Raw genomic sequence first — 23,034 nt, forward strand, 5'->3', positions numbered from 1 at the left:
GTACTGTAGTTAAGTGAAGTAAGTCAGGGAAACACACTGTATAACCTCACTTAAATGTGGGATCTAAAACGAGCTCACAGAGGCAGAGAGAAGAATGGTGGCTGTCAGGGGCTGGGCGACTGTGGGAAATGGGGAGATGTTGGGCAAAGGGTACAAACTTCTACTTCTAAGTTCTGGGGATCGAATGTACAGTGTGGTGATTATAGTTAATAATACCGCATTGTATACTTGAAATCCACTAAGTAAGTAGATCTTCAGTGTTCTCACCATTTAAAAAGGGGTAACTGTAACTTTGTGACGTGCCGGGTGAGTTAGTTAACATGACTGTGGTCATCAACTCACAAGGGGAATGTACATTGAGTCATCATGTTGTACACCTAGAAAATAATCACACTGTACAGCCCAAATATATATGGTTTTTACTTGTCAATCGTACTTCAAAAAAGCTGGAACCAATGGTCAACTTCTGTCAAAGAGTCGTTCAAACACGGGACGAAGACCAGAGCACACGGCTATGACTTTTGACCTTGCATGTTACTAAGTGGTTCCTAGCGGCATCTGTGAAGAGCGGAAAGGCAAACTAAATGATGACGAGCATCTTATCGACACTTTGTATGGGGCACAGGAAAAGCCACTTGGGAATCAGAGACCTGCTGGGGAATCCCAAGGGCCAGCCACCACTTGAGGGACCTGGTTGCAGTTTCATGTCCCCTCCTCTGGGCCATCTCCCAGATGCACATATGTTCCAAAATTGGCAAATCACTGTGTAAAATGGAAGGTCTGAGCTCTCGTTCAAATGTAAGTTCCCTCGCATAGTTTAGCAGCTGCTCAGATAACTCTGTGAGAAAAGGAAAACAGGAGCACAGAGGACCAAGTGGATAATCTGGACAGAAGGGGCGTGGTCAAAGATAGGTCGTTCCTTGCTTTGTGATTGTCACTAGCCACCTCTCTCCCCAAACCCCATGTGATGGCACCACTTCCTGTCCCGGCCTACTTCCCCTCTTAACTACAACATCAGGCAAAATGATTCCTCAAAAATCTTGCAAAAAGTAGGGGGGAAAGGTCTCAAAATCAGCGAGCACACAAAAAGCTGATGACATTTTAGGAGAGGAAGCAGCTGGTGAACATCTGCTAGGACAAAGAACATTCAATCCAAATGTGTCAACAGAGTTCACTCCAAATAGACTACGGTTCTGATTTAGGAGGATAAATGCCATAGTACATACCTTCTCTTCAGTGCATTAGTTTGTTTAAAAAAAAAAAGGTAATTCAACAAGAATTTTTTTTTAAGGATTTTATTTATTTGTTTATTGGACAGAGAGAGAGAAGAGAAAGAGAGCGAGAGAGGGAACATAAGCAGGGAGAGTGGGAGAGGGAGAAGCAGGCTTCCCGCTGAGCAGGGAGACCCATGCGGGGCTCGATCTCAGGACCCCAGATCATAACCTGAGCTGAAGGCAGATGCTTAACGACTGAGCCACCTAGACACCTCTCAACAAGAATTTCTTAAATGAGGACTATGCACGTGGTGTTCTCCAAGTTTAATACAAGACCAACCTTTGAATACAGAAAGACCAACTTATCAGCTGTGTGGCCCATAGCAAGTTACTTTACCTCTCTGAGCCTTAGTTTCTCAATAAAATATAGGTCAGAGGAGAACCATTTCATGGACTGTTACATGCTATTGTACAAGAAGTACCGAGCAGAGTATCTGTGTAGTCCATCATGAACACTTCATAAGTGACAGCTGACACAGTTAAGAGGGTAAACTGAGGTCACATGACAAGCTTTGGAGTCAGACTTGGTGAAATCTTGACTCGACCACTTAACTTAGGAGTAAACCTCTGAGATTGCATACTTCCCTCCTGTGAAACGGGGATAAAATCACAGGCCCTAAGTCCTCAGGGTTACGGTGAGCACTGCGGGAGGCGGCTGAGACAAGGTGCTTATGAAAATGCCCACCCCCCAGTCCTCACTCCTGCACATGAGCCACGATAAGCAGGAGTTGCACAAAGTTACCACCACCGAACTCATCCCTCCAGGAGCTCTATTTTTAGCCAGGAGACAAGGCCTCCCCATGTGATCCGGGGAACCAGCAGGACATAATTCAGTGCCAAATGAGTAATACAAGCAGCCTGTGTCTGAGGATTTCGGACAGAAGAGAGCAGTAAAGGCCAGAGCAGTCACTCTGACAGCTGACTTCGCTGTAAACCCCAGCCTCACCTTCTTCCCACTCGGAAGCCCTCTGCTTTCTCCCTTTGCAGTACCATATGGGGACTCTGGCTCCTGGTATGGGTAACGATTATTCTATTTCAGCAGATTCATCTCCAAATGCCCAGAAAAGCTCTGGTCAGCTGTGGACCTGGGCACTCCCTCTGGGGTTACAGCCTGTCAACACTGGCTTATTTTAGTAAGTATTTTGAAACTCCCACGGTGAGATGAAACAACTAGACCGAGGAATCTGTCCATGTGTAAGATGCGGGGCTCCTTTCAAAGCCAATATAAAACCCTTGGTCTTGAACTTCTACAACTCCAGTGCAGCCGGGGCCCAGGGCCACTGGCATGCCCATGACCAGCATAGCCCCTGTGGTCTTGAGGCGCCACTTAATGGAAACCTCACTCCTCGGGAACCATGGTATTAAAATCTGGGCAAAGTTTTCAGGTTGAATCAACAAAACCCCACTTGGCTAGTTGTTCAGACAGAAGCGTTGGGGGCCCGAGGATGTGACCGCTACTGCAAAGCGGAACGATGAGACTGATGCCGCAAGGTCCCACCGTATCCTGTTACGTATCCTATCCCAGGTGCCCACGGGGACCTCTAATCAGTACGTTTTGTACTCGATTCCCAGCAGCGCAAATTTACAGAATCCAGCAATGGCGGACTACCCAAATTTGGCAACTCTAGTTGCCACAAACTCCAAGACCAGGGAACGGCCACACTAGAGCCTTGAAGAATCTACCGGATTGGACCCCAGCCTCCTGCTTACACGTCTTTCCCTACTCGATTTTGGCCACACCAGTCTTTCTGTTTCTCACGTGTGCCAAGCTCGTTCGTACACATGGCTAGCCCCTGCTTGTCGCTCTGGTCTTATCTCAAACGTCGTCACTTCGGATGATCGTGTTCCCTCAGGCCCTCCCGTCATGCTACTACATGACCCATCTGACTTTCTTCATAGCATTCATACCCTGAAATTAGCTTGCTCATTTATACACTTATTTCCTAGTAGGTAAGCTTCACGGGAAAAACAGACCTTTTCATCAGGGTCACGTGAACACTAAATAGTGCCTGGCATGTAGCAGATATGTAATGAAAAGCTGTTTAGCAAATGAACTGATGAACGGCTTGAATCTTACAGCCAATGCTCTTACCACAGACCCTCAGACCTTCCACCGTGCCCTATTCCAGATGAGAAATTTCATCATCACCATCGTCATCATCGGGTGACATATCTAAGAGCTACCTTTCACGATGTCTCCATTTACTACCCTGGAAGAAATTCAAGTGAAAGAAAAATGCCCCCAATAAAATCAACTAGATAGGAAAAACTTACGTAGAAAATATCATTCGTCTCAGTTTGGCTGTTATTGACTTCTACTTGATAAGATAAGCATCTGCTGTTAAAATTCTGTGGATTCTTCCACTGCACATACAAGTTGCCATTTTGGAAGAACAGATGTTTAATATGTGGGGGATCAGGTTTCACTGAAAGACAGAAATGGAAGAACACAAATTAGTGCCCAGAATATTTTTTTTAAGATTTTATTTATTTGACAGAGAGCGAGAGACAGCGAGAGATATAACACAAGCAGGGGGAATGGGAGAGGGAGAAGCAGGCTTCCCACAAGCAGAGAGCCTGAAGCCTGATGTGGGGCTTGATCCCAAGATCCTGGAATCATGACCTGAGCCGTAGGCAGATGCTTAATGACAGAGCCACTCAGGCGCCCCGCACCCAGAATATTTTTGATAAGGTTCATGTCACCATAAATAAGCTCATAAAGTGGGTCCAAAGAACATCTTTGGGGTGTCTGGCAGATGACGTGAACTCTGACCTGCAACCATCTGGTTAGAACATGGCTGGGGTATAATTAGGACATCCAGCTGTGACACAGAGAATAAAGAAAAGAAGCACTTGGGGCCAGATGTGTATCTACATAATGGATCATGAGGGGCCCCAGGGGTTTCCCCAGTTGCCACTCACTTGCATCAATCCAAGACCACAATTATAACATTAGTCTAGTCTCTGTCACGTACTGCAACATGGACAAACCTTGAGGACATTATACTACGTGAAACAAGCCCATCACAAAGGGGAAAACACCGCAGGATTCCACCCATGCGGTATCTAAAGTGGTCAGAATCATAGAAGCAGAAAAGAGAAAGCTGCTTACCAAGCAAGGGCTGGGGGAGGGGAAATTAGTATTTAGGGGACATTGAGTTTCAGTTTTAAAAGATGAGAACGTTCTAGAGATCTACCACACAACAATGTGAATAGACTTCACATTACTGAACTGTACACTTAGAAATAGTTACAATGGGAGTTACCACAACCTCACTCCCCTGGCCTTCGGTCCACACTTAGAAGTCACCTGCATGACTGTCTGAAGGTGTGGTGAATAGCGCTCTGCTCCCAGACTTGGGGACTTTTGTCAATTCATGGTTATGTGCCCCTGAATTTTCTGTATACTTAACCAGAATCTGCACTCCCTGGTGGGATCTTACAGCAAATAAATAAACACGATGCTTACAGTAGTAGTTTGCTTTAGAGATTTACAAAATACTTACATATCTCACATCATATGGGACTTTGGACAGTCCTTTGAGGTCAGGAGGGACTATGGACTATGGACATCATTTTACAGATGAGGAAACACTTAAAGAGAGTTTATATGCTTTTTCCAAAACGAACTTCTATGAGCTCAAGCAGATACTGTGTTTTCAAGTTGAGGCCTCTTTCTAAATGGCTAGCACTTGGCTGCGTTGGCTGTTCTGAGCAGTCGGGGCCTACGCCACCCCGCACATTACCTAGTTTGAATATCACTTCTGATCGCTCCTTCTCCAGTCAAAGCCCTTTTTCAACTAAGAGAAAGATTATTCAGTAATCATATTTCATTTTATTCTGCAGCATCATCCTCTCGAGTATCACCAGTAAAAGAGAACAGAACTTAAGAGTCCAAGAGCCCAGCTCTGGTCTTGGTTCTACAACTGACTGTGCGTTTGAAGTCTCAGCACACTCAGTAGCAAACAAGAGCAAAGCATGTGGCATATACACTCAATAATATTAGAATTTCCAAGGCTGCCACTTAAAAAAAATCAAATAAAGATATACATAAATACAGTCCTTTTTTCTGGGAAAATCTTAAAACCAAAATCATTCCTTTTTTATTCTCTATACTGACTGTTCAAAAGATATAACACTTTTACTCACACTGTTGTACAGAGTTTCTAAAACTTACCATGAGAAGTTAAAGGCACTATATTGAAGGATGGTCTAATTTTTCCTGCATTATCCTTAACCACTATTTGGACACTGTGTTGCTCAAAATTGGAATCCTTCAAATTAGTCAGAGCAAAGGAACAACCAATGTGTTGACCTTCCCTATAGATGTCTTCACACTGAAGAATTTTTCCCAGGCTGCTGTGCCTGCAAGATATAATGAGACAACCTTCTGGATTATTTTTAACAAGGTGTTCAGAAAACAAAGGCAGACATTTTTTTTCCTTTAAACAGCTGAAGAGGACTGTGAAAGGCAACATTTGCAATATAGAAAGATAGCTCTTCTTAAAACCCTCTTTTATAACGTGGCTCCATTTCATACTCTAGCAAGAAATGAATGCTCCTTTATGATGAACACTGGTACTTTCTTCTTCTTCTTTCTTTTTTTTTTTTTTAAAGTAATCTCTACACCCAATGTGGGACTCGAACTCAAGACCCTGAGATCAAGAGTCACCCAAGCCACACGCCAAACACTTGTTCATTTGTTTGTTCATTCATTTTTTTTTCTTTTTTCTTTTTTTTCAAGATTTTGTTCATTTGTCAGAGGTGCTTTGTCAGAGGAAGAGACAGAGAGAGCACAAGTAGGGGGAGCAGCAGGCAGACAGAGAAGCAGGCTCCCTACTCTAACGTGGGATTCGATCCCAGGACCTGGAGATCATGACCTGAGCCAAAGGCAGACACTTAACCAACTGAGCCAGCCACGTACCCCAACACTGGTACTTAATTTTTTTAAATATATATTTTATTTATTTATTTATTATATTTATTTATTTGAGAGAGAGAGACAGTGAGAGAGAGCATGAGCGAGGAGAAGGTCAGAGGGAGAAGCAGACTCCCCGTGGAGCTGGGAGCCCAATGCGGGAGTCGATCCTGGGACTCCAGGATCATGACCTGAACTGAAGGCAGTCGCTTAACCAACTGAGCCACCCAGGCGCCCCAACACTGGTACTTTCAATAGCTATGAAAATTCCAGGAGCCCTGACTCCTTTTCATCTTCTGTATAAGAGATCTTAAGAGGCCAGCATGAGAAGTTTTAGGCTTCTTGAAAAGGCCTCATCTGCTGAATTCCATGGTTCTCCTCTGGCCCTTCTGCCTGCCTGCCTTGTTTTCGTGGCTTCTCTTCCTTTTCCCTTTTCAAGGGTTCACATTCGGTCCTCCGCCCTCTGCAGATTCCTCGCTGCTGCTTACTCCCTCATCCATTCTCCCCCAGTTTATCATGTCTGTCCCTCGACTAGAATTTCCACACTGGGGATTCCTTGGTGCTAGTCCCAGATTTCTAACGGCTTCATTTGAGTGCTCCACTCTGGCCTCAAAGTCAATGTCCTTATGCCCTCTCTTCCTAGCCAAACTGCCTATCTTCTGACCTTCCCCATTCCCATCAGTCCGAGCGCATTTTCTCTGGACTCCTTGATTACGTCCTTTGAAATTACCCTTTCCCCCTTCCTTTCCCTGTATTCTCTCGCTGCATTCTGTTATTTCCTTCCTTCACAACGCTTCTTGGATTCTCTCCCAAGACATTCCTGGAACCCTTACCAGGTGTGTGCCCTCACCACTTCAGCCTTCACATCCTCTCTGGAAGGACCTCGCTGACCTTCGTTATCAACCTATCTCTCCTCTAACCCCTGCCAGATCAATGTTCCAGAACACAGTGGTTTTCTATGTGTCTTACTCCACCACGTGGCTTTAACTGCTTTCTATCCGCAGCACTGCTGGGATCTGCTTTCCCATCCCAAACCTCTACGCACCCTTCTCCCCAAGGAGCGTCGGCACCCAGTGCACGGCAGGCCGACAGAAGGGACTCATGATACTTCTCTGGCTAGGGTCTCAACGGCTTCTGTCTCATAGTAGCCAGCAGAAGCCAGAGTCCAGCCCTACTTCAGCCGTAATGGGAGGTGTGCCAAGATTCTACAGAAAAGGAAGGCAACTTTAAACTTTAAACTAACAGGGATGAGTCGCAAACCCTTGACTTGTTACCTCCAGTCATCTGTCACTTGTTACCTCCAGTCTGTAGAATGCAGACTCCTCAAGCCCTCTCCTGAGAACCCTACTCAGCAGGTTCTGCCAGGGCCTAGGTGCCAGCATTTTGACAGTGAATCTCTTCTGCACAGCGGGTACTCGCATAAACAGAGTCAGCTGATCTCTGCCCAGGGGGCAAAGACAGTCTCTTCAACAAATGGCGCCGGAACAACAGACAGGTGTCTAGATGCAAAACGATGAATCTAGACACAGTCCTGACTCCATTCACGAAACCAAACTCACAATGGGTCACAAACCTTAATGGAAAGTACAAAACTATAAAACTCTTAGGATGTGACTTAGGGAAAGACCTAGATGAGCTGCAGCGTGGCGACAAGCTTTTTAGATACACGGAAGACTTGATCTAGAAAAGAAATAATGAGCTGGACTTTGTTCAAATTAAAAACTTCGGCGCCTGCAAAAATCAGTAGTAAGAGAATAAGAGAGCAGGCCACAGACTCAGAGGAAATATTTGCGAAAGACATGTCTGATAAAGGATTGCTACACAAAATACACGAAGAATCCTTAAAGCAGTAAGAAAACAGGCACCTCACCGAAGAAGATAGATCGCAAAGAAGCGTCTGAAAAGATGTTCCACATATGTCTTCAGGAAAATGCAAATTAAAAACAACAAGATGCCACTGTACACCTACTAGAATGGCCAAAGTCCAGAGCACTGCAACCACCAAACCCAGGGAGGACAGGGAGCGAGCGACAGGAGTGCTCCTTTGCTGCTGGTGGGAATGCAAAATGCTACAGCCCCTTCGGGGCAGAGTCTGGTAGTTTCTCACAAGACTAAACATGCTCTTATCATACGACTGGTATTTACCTAAAGGAGTTGAAAACTCCTGTCCACGTGAAACATGGTGCACAACTGTTCACAGCGGCTTTATTCGTAACTGCCAAGATCGGAAGCAACTAAGACGTCCTTCAGTAGGCAGACACATGAACAGGGATGCCCCCAGACACAGGGATATTATTCAGCTTAAAAAAAAAGAGGTCTCAAGCCAGGAAGAGACACAGAGGAAATGTAAACGCGTATTACAAAGTGAAAGAAGCCAATGCGCAAAGGCTGCCTCCGGAGGGCGGGACCACAGCGCCCTCTGGGAGAGGCAGCACCCTGGGACATCAGGAAGCATCAGCGGCGGCAGGGCTTGCAGAGGGAAAGGTGACCAGGCAGAGGACAGAGGAGCTTTAGGGCAATGAAAATACTCTGTATGAGGTTATAAGGACGGACACGTGTCATTATACGTTTGTCCAAACCCACAGGATAGGCGACACCAAGACGGAGCATGAAGGTAAAGTAAGGACTGTGAGTGGCTAGGATGTATCAAGGCAGGCCCATTAGTTGTGACAAATATACCACCCTGGGGGCGGGGTGCGGATAATGGAGGAGGCCAGGAACTGCAGGGGTAGAGGGTATATGCGAAATCTCTGTACCTTCCCCTCTGTTTTGTTGTAAACCTAAAAACTTGTCTACAAAAATAAAGTCTTCAAAAACAAACCCCTGGGGCGCCTGGGTAGCTCAGTGGGTTAAAGCCTCTGCCTTCGGCTCAGGTCATGACCCCAGGGTCCTAGGATTGAGCCCCGCATTAGAGCAGTGAGCCTGCTTGTCCCTCTGCCTGCTGCTCCCCCTGCTTGTGCTCTATCTCTCAAATAAATAAATAAAATCTTTTTAAAAATACAGAAAATGCTCTTGTCCCTTAAGAGATGGTACATCGAGTTTTTTGCCAAGTTGTAGGCCCCTGTGGTTCATGAATGAATACAGTCTTAGAAACTAAGTTAGTGCCATGGCTAGTTTTTAGATCAGACAGGCCTGGAATGTTCTCCACCCAAACCCAGAAACAGAAATTGAAGAAATTTATGACACTTTTGTTACATAACTTAAAAAAAATAACTAAGCAGAACATTAATTTTTTTCAACCAGTGAAAGGGACTTCTCTAATGTGCAATGTGTAAGATTCCTTTTTCACTTTGGTACCTTGGGTGTTTCATATACTTTCATGGATCCCAGATAAGAAATTAAAAAAAAAATTTTTTTTGTTGTAATATGGACAAAATAACAAAAGAGGCAATATTGGGTTTTGAAAAGACAACTTTTGGGCACTTCTTGCAAAATATGAGGTAACAAACCTGAGCCAGAAGGCATTCAGGTGCTTCCTGTGAAGATTCAGACACTGAAATCCTCCACAGAATCACACTATAGACAAAAGGAGGAAATGGCCAGATTTAAAGACAATTTCCCCATCTCTGAAGATGATTAATGTGGTAAGAATTTCCCTAAAATTCATTGGCAGAGCTAGCCTGTAGCTCTGTTTTTTTTTAAAGATTTTATTTATTTATTTAAGAGAGAATGAGAGAGCGGGAGAGAGCGAGAGCGAGCATGAGAAGGGGGAGGGTGAGAGGGAGAAGCAGACTGCCTACCAGGCAGGGAGCCTGATGCAGGACTTGATCTCAGGACTCCAGGATCATGACCTGAGCCGAAGGCAGTCGCTTAATCAACTGAGCCACCCAGATGCCCTGTAGCTACTTTTTTTTTTTTAAGATTTTATTTATGCTGAGAGAGATCACAAGCTGGGGAGAGAGGCAAAGGGGGAGAGGGAAAAGCAGACTCCCAGGTGAGCAGAGATGGCTTCGGGGCTCCATCCCAGGACCCTGGGATCGTGACCGGAGCTGAAAGCAGAGGCTTAACGACTGAGCCATCCAGGTGCCCAGGTGCCCCTAGTCTGGAGCTATTAAGGTCAGGCTCCTTTCAATGTCATACTAGCCCTGTAGAACCACAAGTCATTGCCCTGGGACTTCAAAGTGACTCCAGTTTCTAAGTGGGACACAGTCTCTGGCAGTTCGTTTGACATGATTTAAACTGGTACCTAAACCTAAACCAGTTCCCAGTGCTTGATAATGAATGAGCCAAGCACCTGCCTTTCTTTTGTGTTTTGATTGGAAAGGATCTCTCTAGGGGAGTCAGGGGTAGAGGAGGTAAGGACAAGCTGCTAATTCTTCCAAGTGGGGGAAGAAGCCACCAATGCGTACCGGCGGCATCTGCAAGCTAGTGGGGATGAATTAAAAAAAAAAAAAAAAACCATAGCTCTCATGCACTGATTGCTTACTCTGTATGTGTTAGCAGCTGGCATAGCTCCAACCACTGTTCACCCAATAACGGCCCTTACAACAACCTTAAGAGACAGCACTAATATCACTACACCCATTTAACGAATAATCTGTTAACAGAAGAAGCTGCAGGGTGCTGAGGGCAGAAGACTATAGAATCTGTAACTAGCACCATCCGAGGAGATTTTCTGGGATTACAGACCGTTTGCTATCTGTGCTGTCCAAGGCAAGAGCCACTAGCCATGCGTGAAGGGGACTAGTAAGACCGTGCAATCGAAGTCTGCATTTGACTTAAGTTTAATTAATTTGAATTCATATATGAGTCGTCAAACGGGATTCATGGCTTCCGTGTTGGACAGCACAGGTCGTATATGCTACAGAAAGAGTCCACGCTGATGACCGATGCTGGGAACACGCAGGACAAGCAGTGGTGTCCCTGACACCCACCCCCTGGGGCACCAGTGAACCACTCTCTTGCGATGGCTTCGTGAGCCACCTCCCACGGCTGCCAGTCATACCCACACAGAGGCATCATCTGAGGGCTGACAGCCAGCCCGAGCCTCATCTGCTCTCAGCTTTGGCAAGAGGCTGCATCGGCCCAGAGGAAGAGGGCTATTTCAACCCAGAGGAAAAAGAATTCTTGTTCCAATTGGTGGGTCCAATTCTTTAATAATTTACTCACCCAGAGGAGGCAGGTTTCGCAATTGGCACTAAGACTTGTTTTGTGCTAGTGCGTGCCTCAAGGCACCTCCCTGTCTTTGGCACAGACGAACTCCAAGGACAGGGCCAGTGCTCACCTCCAGCACCACCCCGACTCCTGAACGGGCGGCCATGTACTGAGGGACAGTTTCCCTGCTTTTCCTTCCTTCCCCTGCTCCTTGTGCAGACACAGACTCTAAAGGTTTTTCCCTGTGATTTTACCAACAACAATCCAGGGAAAGCAAGAGGAGCTGACAGCATTATGCTCCCAACTTCTAAAAAATCGTAAGAGCCTGTACTGACAGCTCTCCCCGACCTCATCAGAGCCAGGCTACTCCTTTTAAGGCTTAGTTCTCTGGCCCCTTCACTAGCAATTCTTCAGGGGAGTCCAACTGACTCGGTCCTTCTGTCTTTCTACTCCTGGACCATAACGCTCCTGAGCTGCTAACCCCTACTAAGTCCTCATGCTAATCCCTAATGTTCTCTAAGCTCTGGATCCTACAGCGCATTTCAACGTTACTTCTGGAGCCCCTGTCATGTGTCAGGCACCAAGGGTAACAAGACACAGCCTCTGCTCTCAAGGGAGATGGCAGCCCGGGGAGGGCCACCGCTGAGGGAACAGGAAGTGACGACGCAACGTGCTGTGTACTATGACACAGGAACGTGCAAGGTACGTGGGACATGATGGTCCAGCATGCATCAAGATTTGAGAAATAAAGGCAGGCATTCTGGGAGGGAAGTGATGTCTGAGCTGAGATGCGGACAAAGCAGAGGCATGCAGGCGACAGGACGAGGCCCGCGCTGCGAGGGGACGTGGCATGCTGCCACCGTTCCACTGAAGCATCTGTAGGGCCTGTTTAAGGAACTGAAAGGCGCTGGGCGCGGGCTGGACGGTAGGATGACGGAGGGTGGAGGAACCTAGCAGGAGGAGGGGGGTGCTGGGGGGCCGGACGGGGAGGAAGGAGCCAGGTCAGAAAGGGCTTTTGTCCGTAGTGCTGAGGAGTTTGGACCTTATCCCAAAGCCACTGGGGAGCCACTGCAGGACTTTAATGAAAAGAAAAACAATTACCACAAGTGGACAAGTGAAACTATAAAACCTCAAATGAGAATTGTTTATCTTGGGGGAAAAAACAGCCCTGGAGATGGAACCACACACAGTCTCCGTGCTGGCGGGCCTCCCAGGCGGACTTGGTAGGGAGCGCCCCGTGAAGCAGGGGAGGAGAGTGGGTGCGAAGCCTGCAGGGCCCTGGCCAGTCGGTCCTGAGACTCTGGGATCCACAGAGTGCTTTGAGACACCCAAAATACGGCTCATCACGTCATCGGGCAAAATGGACATTCCAGGAGCCAAGGCCATGTTTATCCTCTAGTTTCGGAAGTCCGGCACATGGCCCTCTGCACCCCACTCTCTCAGAGGTAGTCTGAAGGAAGGGCAGAAGGAGGGTCAAGACCATGTGGAGAGTGCACTGCCGATGCAAGCTCTCCCGCTTCCGCAGCCTGGTATCACATGCCCCTTCCTCAGCGTTCTTCCCAGCGCCTGAGCTCAGGGAACCCATGTGTGCAGTCCACCCCCTTCATCCAAGCCTCCCAGCTGTGTCCTGCCACCACCACCACACCCCCAAGCTCCACCTAGCTTCTAAAGAGAGTTTGTGCTTCTGCTTGCCATCATACACTGTTATTTTTATACAGATAACTGTTGGGTGTGGTCTCTCCCCCTCTATGTTTGAAACTGTATGAGCAAAGAACCATGTCTCTTAGCTCTGCTGCCTATTCAGTGCTTTACCCGCAATGTGTGCCAAATAAAATCTCACTGAATTGAACTGATTAACCTGGTCCTTCCTTCCTTGCTCTGTGGCTATTAACTCCAGGCTTGAAATGAAAGGAAATGCTTGAAGATTAATTTAGAAATTTAACAAAATTTGTGGATGTGCACACTGATTTCAGATATGTTATTATGTGGGGAGCTAACCTACTTTTTTTTAAATAGTTGTTTTCTTGTCAGTTCCTTAATTTTTTTTTTTATTAATGTAGAGTTGACATACAATGTTATATTCATTTCAGGTGCGATGATACCATTTTCCTTTTTTAAAGGTAGATACCAATCGCTCATACATTGCTGGTGGGAATATAAAATGGCACAGTGGGCGCCTGGGTGGCTCAGTGGGTTAAGCCGCTGCCTTCAGCTCAGGTCATGATCTCAGGGTCCTGGGATAGAGTCCCACATCGGGCTCTCTGCTCAGCAGGGAGTCTGCTTCCCCTTCTCTCTCTCTCTCTGCCTGCCTCTCGGCCTACTTGTGATCTCTCTCTGTCAAATAAATAAATAAAATCTTAAAAAAAAAAAATGGCACAGTCACTCTAGAAAATTGTTTGGCAGTTTTCTATAACACAAAATATGCAATTACCATGTGGCCCAGCAATTGTACTCTCGGGCATTTCTTCCAGAGATATGAAAAGTTATGCTCACTTAAAACCTGCACATGAGTATTTACAGCAGATTTATTCATAGCTGCAAACAATTAGAAACAACCAGGATATACCTCAATGAATAAATGTTTAAACAAACTGGCACACCCATACCATGGAATAAAAAAAAAAAGAAGAGATGAACTACCGATTCAACAACTTGGAGGGACCCCAAGGGTATTACATACAGTTTAAAAAAAAAGTCAGCCTCAAACAGTTATATGCTATGTCTACTCTAGTAACATTCTTGAAATGACAAAAATATAGAGATGGAGAACAGATTAGTAATTGCCAGAGGTTAGAGACTTGGGGGAGGGGAAGGTGGAGGGGGGTGCCGAAGGGAGGAGGGTATGGGCATAAAATAGCAATTCAGGGGATCCTTGTGGTAAGGGAACTATCCTATATTTACACATGTGATAAAATTACGTGGAACTACACACACACATACACATATCATACACACACACGAATGCATGTGACACTGGTGAAATCTGAGTAAGGTGGGTGGACTGGAAACACAGCAACTTTCTGGTTTTGATATCGCCTTCTAGTTATAGGCCATGTTACCTCTGGAAGAACCTGCATGAAGGGTACTCTGGGATCTCCCAGTACATTTTTTGCAAAATCCTGTGGATCTACACTTTCACTTTTTTTAAAATATATTTTTAGAAGGTAGACACCAAAAGCAGATGCACGTTTCACTGAAGCAAACTGCCCATCTTCTTGGGTTTGTAAAAAGAAGATGCGGTATCTATACACAATGGAATACCACTTGGCCATAAAAAAATGAGCTCTTGCCAATTGCAACACCATGGATGGACCTAGAGGGTATTGTGCTAAGTGAATTAAGGCAGAGAAAGACAAATACCACAGGATTTCACTTCTATGTGGAATCTAAAAAGCAAACACACTCTTAAATACAGAGAACAAACACGTGGTTGCCAGAGGGGAGGTGGGTGGAGGGCGGGTGAAACAGACAAAGGGCATTAAAAGGCACAAACTTCCAGGTATAAAATAAATAAGTCAGGGAGATGAAAAGCACAGCATAGGCAATATAGTCAGTAATATTGTAATAACGTGGTATGGTGACAGGTGACAACTGTACTGAGCCCTGAGTAATGGAAAGAATTGTTGAATCACTATGTCGCATACCTGAAACTAACATACATTGTATGTCAATTTATACCTCAATTAAAAATAATGATAAATAGGGGCATCTGGGTGGCTCAGTTTGGTTAAGCGTCTGACTCTTGGCTTCAGCTCAGGTCATGATCTCGGGGTGGTAAGATCCAGCCCCGAGTTGGGTTCCATGCTCAGCGGGGAGTCTGCTGGAGATTGTCTCTCTCTCTGCCGCCCCTCCCTGCCCCCGCCCCCATGTGTTTGTGCTCTCAATCTCAAAACGAGTAAAGAAAATCTTAAAAACAGAAACAAAAAACAATAAAGCCCCCCAAACCAGGCTGTTCTTTTCTTGGTTTCGGTTTTTAAGTAGGTTGGATCGCAGCATGCCCCAAACCATCATGACCCGTCCCTCCCCCGCACGTCTTCAGCACACACTCACCAGTAGTAGAGGGTATAGTTGGTGTCGGGACTTGCATTCCTCCCAGGGAGCCAAGTACACTTCATGCAGCTCAGGTTATGCCAGACACATTGTAGCTCAGTCACAGCGGACTCCGGATCACCTAGAAGACCCAGCCGAGGATTTAGGATGCTTCTTGCCCTGTCAGACCAACCCACCAAACCCTCTGGGGCACGAGGGATGGTGAGAATGCTTTTCTAGAAAGCCAAAGCCTGATCTCTCACTCTATTTTACCCAGAAGGCACCCAGAATGGGGGGGCCTGGGTGGCTCAGTGGGTTAAGCCTCTGCCTTCAGCTCTGGTCATGATCTCAGGGTCCTGGGATCGAGCCCTGCATTGGGCTCTCTGCTCAGCGGGGAGCCTATTTCTCCCTCTCTCTACCTACTTGTGATCTCTCTCTCTATCAGATAAATAAATAAAGGGGTGCCTGGGTGGCTCAGTGGGTTAAGCCTCTGCCTTCGGCTCAGGTCATGATCCCAGGGTCTGGAGACTGGGCCCTACATCTGGCTCTCTGCTCAGCAGGGATCCTGCTTCCTCCTCCTCTCTCTCTCTCTCTGCCTGCCTCTCTGCCTACTTGTGATCTCTGTCAAATAAATAAATAAATAAATAAATAAATAAATAAATATCTTTTGAAATAAATAAATAAGTAAAAATCTTAAAAAAAAAAGCACCCAGGATGGAGAAAACCCAAACCTAACTTGTTATAATTTTCTTTCTCATCTCCAGATCCCAAGAAAATATCTTTTCTATCATTGAGGGACCCTAACTTTGTATTCCTAACTGGAAAGAGCGTTTCAAGGTCAAATCCTATTTCCATGGCAGGAAACAAGTACGGCATTCCTAAATGAATGTGGAAACACAAGCAACCCATATCTCTACTTGTCTTTAAAGAAAACAAGTCTACCCCTGGGGACAAAAATATATGTTTATAAAAAATAAAAAAGTAAAAAAAAAAAAAAAAAAACAAGTCTACTGAGTTAGAATTTACCTTCCTGTCTTTTGACCGATACTAACACAGCTTGTTTTAAAGACAAAACATTCCTCCTGAAGCAATCTGAGGGGAAGTGAGCATTAATATAACTCCTGGTAGCCGCTGACTGTGTGGTAGGCCTTTGGGAGCTGGATAATCGTTATCATCTGAAGTCTCTACTGTTATAACGCCTTCTGAGTTAAGGCATCATGTTGGGATTCAGGAAGGGGTATTGTCCAGAGACATCCTCAACCATTTTACTGTTGTACTACAAGTTAGGCTTTTCAGATTATTTATTAAATTTCTAAAGAAATGAGAGTAGGGGAGGTAAGTTGTTTTAAACCAGGCTCCCAGCCTCATGGCAACACTGAATTCTATAATTTTACAAACAAGACTTCATATACTTTTGATCTGTGCAACGCAGGTAGGGGGAAGGGCCTGGAGAACAGGCCACATAGTGCTGAGGTTTGGAATTGGGAGATGGGACCCCTCCAAACACGGAGTGAACTGGAATTCATAGATGAGATGTACCCAGCATTTACTCTTTGCCGGGTGCTATTCTAAGCACCTCACACATACTGACTTCCGTAATCCTTTCAACAGTCCCGGGAGGCAGGAACTATCATCAACCCCATTTTATAGATGAGGAAAGTGAAGTGGGTAAGGGCTAAGTCATCTGCTAAAGGTCACGCAGCTGTTCACTGGCAGAGCTGAGACTCTTGGACATCTGGGCTCCAGGAGTCCTGCCCTTCACCAGGATAAGCTCTTCCCGGCAAGCAGCCCAAGTGCTAGAAGGAACTAGGTGTCAGGCGGGAAGGAGGGGGGCAATGAAATGACTAACCTGACCATGTGAAAGCTTTCCCTAGGCCTTGTCCTGAACTGGAGCTAGGCCAGAAAGCCCATTTTCCTTTTATAACATCTTTCCCCAACTATATCTTGCATATCAAGCTAATCTTTCTATCAAATGAGGAAGATAATACTTTGGGTTTCTTTAAGGCACTGGACCTGTAATCTGAAAGCCTAGAGCAACCTACTTGGTTCCCTTCTTCCTCATGAAATGGATCAGGGTGATAATCCATGCCTTGTTCACTTCACAAGATAAGCTTCTGAGGCTCAACTTAGGGGAGGGTGTATATGTGTGTATATTACATGCCAAATTATTACATGCTATAGAACTCTGAGGCACAGTTATTCAAGCCCTGAGCACCTCGAAGGCAGGGACGTCCTTGTATTTATCACCTAATATACACGTGCCTAGAACTAATCAGACCCAGCAAATATTTGAAAACTGAATGAATTAACAAACACTGAACATAAACACATGGATAATTTGCCTTTATCCCCCAAAGTACCAACAAACAGTGCTTTTGGTTGTTACCTTCCGGGGGCGGGGTGCACTTCTCCACCAAAATGCTAGGATTGTCACTTTCACTGGTGCTGCACTGGGACCCCACTTGCAGACAAATCCTCTCGTTCAGGGGTACTTCTTTGGAACGATGGGTTTCAGGAGCAATTTTCTAAGGTTAGGAAATTGTAAAAAGGCATTGCTCTAGCAAACATACAGCAATACAGGTAGGTAATAAAACATCAGCATGTTCAAATGTGTTTTAAAAAAGAAAAAAAGGAAGGTTATCAGATGGCAATGGTCAGTGACTATCAACCCACGGTGATTTTGCTCTCTCCGCTCCCCCCATCCTGGGGAACATGCTGGGCTGTCACAACTTAGGAAGGCACTGCCATTGGCCTATAGTACATAGAGGCCAAGGATGCTGCTGAACATGGCTCGGTGCCCAGGACAGCTTTGCCTCCCCCCACAGCAAAGAATCATCTTGCACCAAATGTCAGTGGTACCACCATTGAGAAACCCCAGGAGAGAGAAAAGACAAATTCCCACAGTTTAAATGTATAAACCTCATGACATTTGCCTATAAACCTACCATGCTCACACATCAACTGTCTAAAATGTTAAAGGTAACACAATAAGATTATCAAAACTCAATTCCTAGGGGTGCCTGGGTGGCGCAGTCAGTTAAGTGTCCAGCTCTTGGTTTCGGCTCAGGTAGTGATCTTAGGGTCATGAGATCGAGCCTGGAATTGGGCTCTGCGCTCAGCACAGAGCCTGCTTGGGTTTCTCTCTCCCTCTCTCTTTGCCCATCCTCCCTACGCTCCCTCTCTCTAAAAATGAATAAATAAATATTTTTTAAAAAATTCACTTCCTAACTAGATGCAGTATATTATCAATATCAAGATACAAACTCTTTAAGAATCCAGTAATCCTGGGGTACCTGGGTGGCTCAGTGGGTTAAAGCCTCTGCCTTCGGCTCAGGTCATGATCCCAGGGTCCTGGAATCGAGCCCCACATCAGGCTCTCTGCTCAGCAGGGAGCCTGCTTCCCTTCCTCTCTCTCTGCCTGCCTCTCTGTCTACTTATGATCTCTGTCTGTCAAATAAATAAGTAAAATCTTTAAAAAAAAAAAAAGAAAAAAAAAAAGAAAAAGAAAAGAAAAGGGTTAGAAAAATTAAAAAAAAAAAAAAAAAAAGAAACCAGTAATCCTGGTCACCTGTGACGACAGAAAGGAAAGGAGGGCCTGAGGGACTAAAGAGAGAGTTTTCATTAAACATCTTTCTGTACCGTTTGACCCTTCTGACTCTCTCGCACAAGCATAGAGATTTCAAGAGATGCTACACGCACTGAGCACACCACTCCCTTACTCTGTAAAGTAGATGCGCTTGTGGAGCTACAGAAAGCGGACTTTTAGAGAGCATACAGATATAAGTCACAAATCTGGGCATTACGATTCAGAATAATGAGATTAGAGGGCTGTTAAGGAAATTAACATCTCCCAATCTGAAAAGAGTTGGAATAATTAAGAATGAAGCTGCTTTTAATCAGAGCTCCAAGGAGCTTCCTGTTTTGCAATGGTTTCTGACTCAAGTTGGAGACAGCATTTCCTTTTAGATACGTGCTGATGGCCTTGAAGTGGAAAATTTGTCAAATTTACTTCTATCTGCCCCCTAAGGAGCTACTCAGCCATTTCCCTCGCCTGCGGCCAGCCAGCATGAGGGCCGCTGTGACATACCCCCAAACCCAAGAAGTAAGGGTGCCCTCAGACAGACAGCTAGCAGACCAACAACTAATCAATCATAACAAAGATACACACAAAAATCAAGTTAGAGAAACTGAATAGCTCGTAGGCCCAAGCAAGACCGCACTCTGAAAAGGGAGCCAGCTGGTCAGCCCTGAAGAAAAAACAAAGAAGGGTATGTATGTAAGCAAACTTCTGGCAGGGAGAAAAGAGGAGGATTTGGCCCCATGGACACTGAATACTTCTGTCCCGGCAAAGCTATGCCTACCTTCAGTGAGACCTCTAGCTACTCTTAGCCAAGTACATTTTCACAACTAATTTCTGATTCCTTCACAGGAAACCTACTTATCGTCTGGTTTTCTACATAGTTGCTGCCTACAGGGAAGGAACACACCAGTTATGCCAACAGAAAGCTTTCTAGAATGTTTTTTCACCGTGATCGTTCTTGTGCCAAATTAAGGAATTGGCCCTTGAGAGATGAATGTGTGCTGGGGAAATGGGGGTTCTCAGCCTGTGAAAGCGAAGGACAGCCCCAGGATCACGGTAACGGTGGCATGAAAGTTCCAAGTGCAATATTTCACCAAGATCACAATTTTACCAAGCCTGAGTCCTATATACCTCAAAAGGAGCCACCCTGACTCAAGGATCCTCGATAATTCCTGTTTGGAAGATAATTTCTGTCTGTCTTTTGAATAAACCAGGTGGAACATGTATGGTTAAATGCCATAAATCAGAATCATCATGGGAAAAACCCCAGTTCTCTTAGTATATTAGATATTGTTCCAGTGAGAAGGCTGAGGAATTTTATTAAGCAAAGATTTTTATTATAATTGAATTTTTTAAGTTAAAAAATACTTATGTACTTAATCTGAACCTTGTCCTTGAGGGCATATAAATAACAACTCAGGAAAGAGTTCATAGGGAGAAAAACAAAGTAATTTTTAAAAATCTCTTTCAGGGGCGCCTGGGTGGCTGAGTTGGTTAAGCCTCTGCCTTCGGCTCAGGTCATGATCTCAGAGTCCTGGGATGGAGCCCCACATTGGGCTCCCTGCTCAGCGGGGAGCCTGCTTTTCCCTCTGCCTTTGCCACTCCCCCTGCTTGTACTCTCTCTCTCTCTCTCAAATAAATAAAAATCTTTAAAAAAACAAAAAACTCTTTCAAAGTTTAAGGTAAACAATATTAAGTTGGCATGAAAAAACTAGAAACCCCAGTTGTCAATGATTACCAAGGGTAGCACATCTCTATTAGACAAGAAACTAAATCCCTCCCCTCGGATCCCAACGAAGTTGCATGGATAGCTCCCACGTGACTTTCGTGACTTTCGTAGGCGGTGACTCACTCCCCTGGTAGCTGCTGTAGGACGACATTCCGCTCCACCCCTTGGGGAATCTGGGCTTATTTGAAAATTTATCAAAAACCAAAGCCAGTGTCCTGAACTGGACCTTCCCCTCAGGAACAATGTGCATTTGGCTGGATCACACCTTTCCCAATTCCAGATTCCTTTCTCAGTAGAAAAAGAGCGTGGGCCTCAGCTTCTGCCCCTCTGGATGCCTGGATGGAACAACAGCTTTGTAATTTATTCACCTAGTGAGACTTGCTATCTCTGGGTGATGAAAGAGATCTAATCTGACGCCAAAGCACATAAATCAACATTCTTTTAACAACACCAAGCTGAGAAAACAAAAACAAAAACAAAACTTGATGCCAGATCCTCCTTCTACTTGCCAGATTGGGAAACTAGTAGATACTGCTAAAACAATGGTGGAGGGCAGCCACTTAAAACTGAGCCTGTATTCTCAGAAAAATCATCTGTGAATCCCCAGCTCCTATGTTAATGATCCTTCAGTCTAAAGACTAAAAACAACCTCAAGGGTTTATCTCACTTAGCAACTTACGATCTTTAGACAGTCACCAAAGCCCCCCAACATGTACAAACTATGCCAAAGCTGCTCCTTCAACATGCTTCAAAGGGCATATGCACCCCAGTTTTGTCTGACGATGCTAATGCTTTGTCTGAAGGATGGAGAGGGGAGATGGAGATCACTCCTGCCGTTCACTGTCAGCCTCAGGGTTATAAACTTCAAAAGGCTGGCCAGGAAATCTCCCATCCCCGCTTACAAGGGATAATCCATGTTCACCAGGAGGGCAGCAGCGATGGCCATTACCGCAGCCATCAACACCGTCACATGGCTGGAATATAAAGGAGCAGGCCTTAGGCAGAGGTCACCCTTTGTGGTCTCCATCTGGTCTCTTCAGCGGCAAAACGGAAGGTAATATTAGTTTGAACCATATGACCTAAAGAAGCAACAATTTCATGTGATTAGGTCATATGGTTCAACCTAACAATAATAATAATTTTAAAAGCTGACAGTGACTGAATGTTGATGTGGTGTCAGGTGCATTACGAACACCATCTCCTTGAACACATGCACCACTCACACAACGTAGGTCCTACCCCAGCATTTCACAAACAAGGAAATGAAGGCTCAGAGAGGTTAAGTGACTTGCTCAAGGTCACACACCTCCGAAAGGGGAAGAGACAAGTGTTCAAACCCAATGCTGTCTAATTCCATTGCCTCCTAAAGTCACTTTCAACTCTAAATGTCTGTGTCTACTCTGCGGAATGAGCCCCATTTCTAGGCTAGACCACCACCATGTCTCCCCGATCGATCCTCAGGTATGTACAGCTGGCTAGTGAATATGGACCTGTTAGGAAACAAAGGTGACCTCTCCTCAGTTTCAACGAGATACTTAGGCGAAGCACTTAAAGGTCTTTCCTGGAATTTCTCAAGGCTGAACTAGGAAAGTTGCCACCAAGAATCCAAATGCCTACAGCCCCTCCCTCTTTAGGAATAAGAGGAAGCCAACAGTTTAAAAAGGGGAACTCAACTCCTGAAAGTATTACAGTCTTCTGCACTGAGAGCATCTCTTTTTTCTTGTTTGTTTGCTTTCATTTTTTTTAAAAGATCTTATTTACTTCTTTGACAGAGAGAGGGAGAGAGATCACAAGTAGGCAGAGAGGGGGGAAGCAGGCTCCCTGCTGAGCAGACAGCCCAACTCGGGACTCGATCCCAGGACCCTGAGATCATGACCTGAGCCAAAAGCAGAGGCTTTAACCCACTGAGCCACCCAGGCGCCCATTTGCTTTTTTTTAATTGAAGTATAGTTGACCAATAACGTGATAGTCATTTCCAGTGTACAACATAGTGATTCCACATTTACATACCTTATTCAGTGATCCCCACAGTAAGTCTAGTTACCATCTGTCACCACACAGTTATTACGAAATTATTGGCTATATTCCCTATGCTGCACTTTTCATCTCCATGACTTAAAATTTATTTTAAAACTGAAAGTCTATATGACTTAATTCCCTTCACGTACTTCACCCATTCCCCCCCAATCCCCAGCAACCATCAGTTTGTTCTCCATATCTATGAATCTGTTTCTGTTTGATTTTGTTTGTTTATTTTTTTGACTCCACAAGAGTGCAATCATATGGTATTTGTCTCTGGTTCCATCCACGGTGTCACAAGTGGTCACATTTCATTCTTTTTTAAGGCTGAGTAATTATATATCTATATATACATATATATATATGTATATATATATATACCACAACTTCT

At 45.1% G+C, this 23,034-nt stretch overlaps 1 protein-coding gene across 1 annotated transcript in view; it reads right to left on the reverse strand.

Moving 5' to 3' along the window:
- IL13RA1 (interleukin 13 receptor subunit alpha 1) overlaps positions 1–23,034 on the reverse strand; it is a 55,429-nt gene that overhangs the window by 23,903 nt on the left and 8,492 nt on the right. The window contains exons 3-6 of the mRNA XM_059384894.1: positions 17,702–17,840; positions 15,337–15,457; positions 5,452–5,639; positions 3,549–3,700 (exon numbers count right to left, since the gene is read on the reverse strand). Coding sequence (XP_059240877.1) covers positions 3,549–3,700; positions 5,452–5,639; positions 15,337–15,457; positions 17,702–17,840 — 600 coding nt within the window. The remainder of the gene's footprint in view (positions 1–3,548; positions 3,701–5,451; positions 5,640–15,336; positions 15,458–17,701; positions 17,841–23,034) is intronic.

Source organism: Mustela nigripes, chromosome X (assembly GCF_022355385.1).
Source record: "Mustela nigripes isolate SB6536 chromosome X, MUSNIG.SB6536, whole genome shotgun sequence".
In the NCBI taxonomy this organism is placed as follows: Eukaryota; Metazoa; Chordata; class Mammalia; order Carnivora; family Mustelidae; genus Mustela; species Mustela nigripes.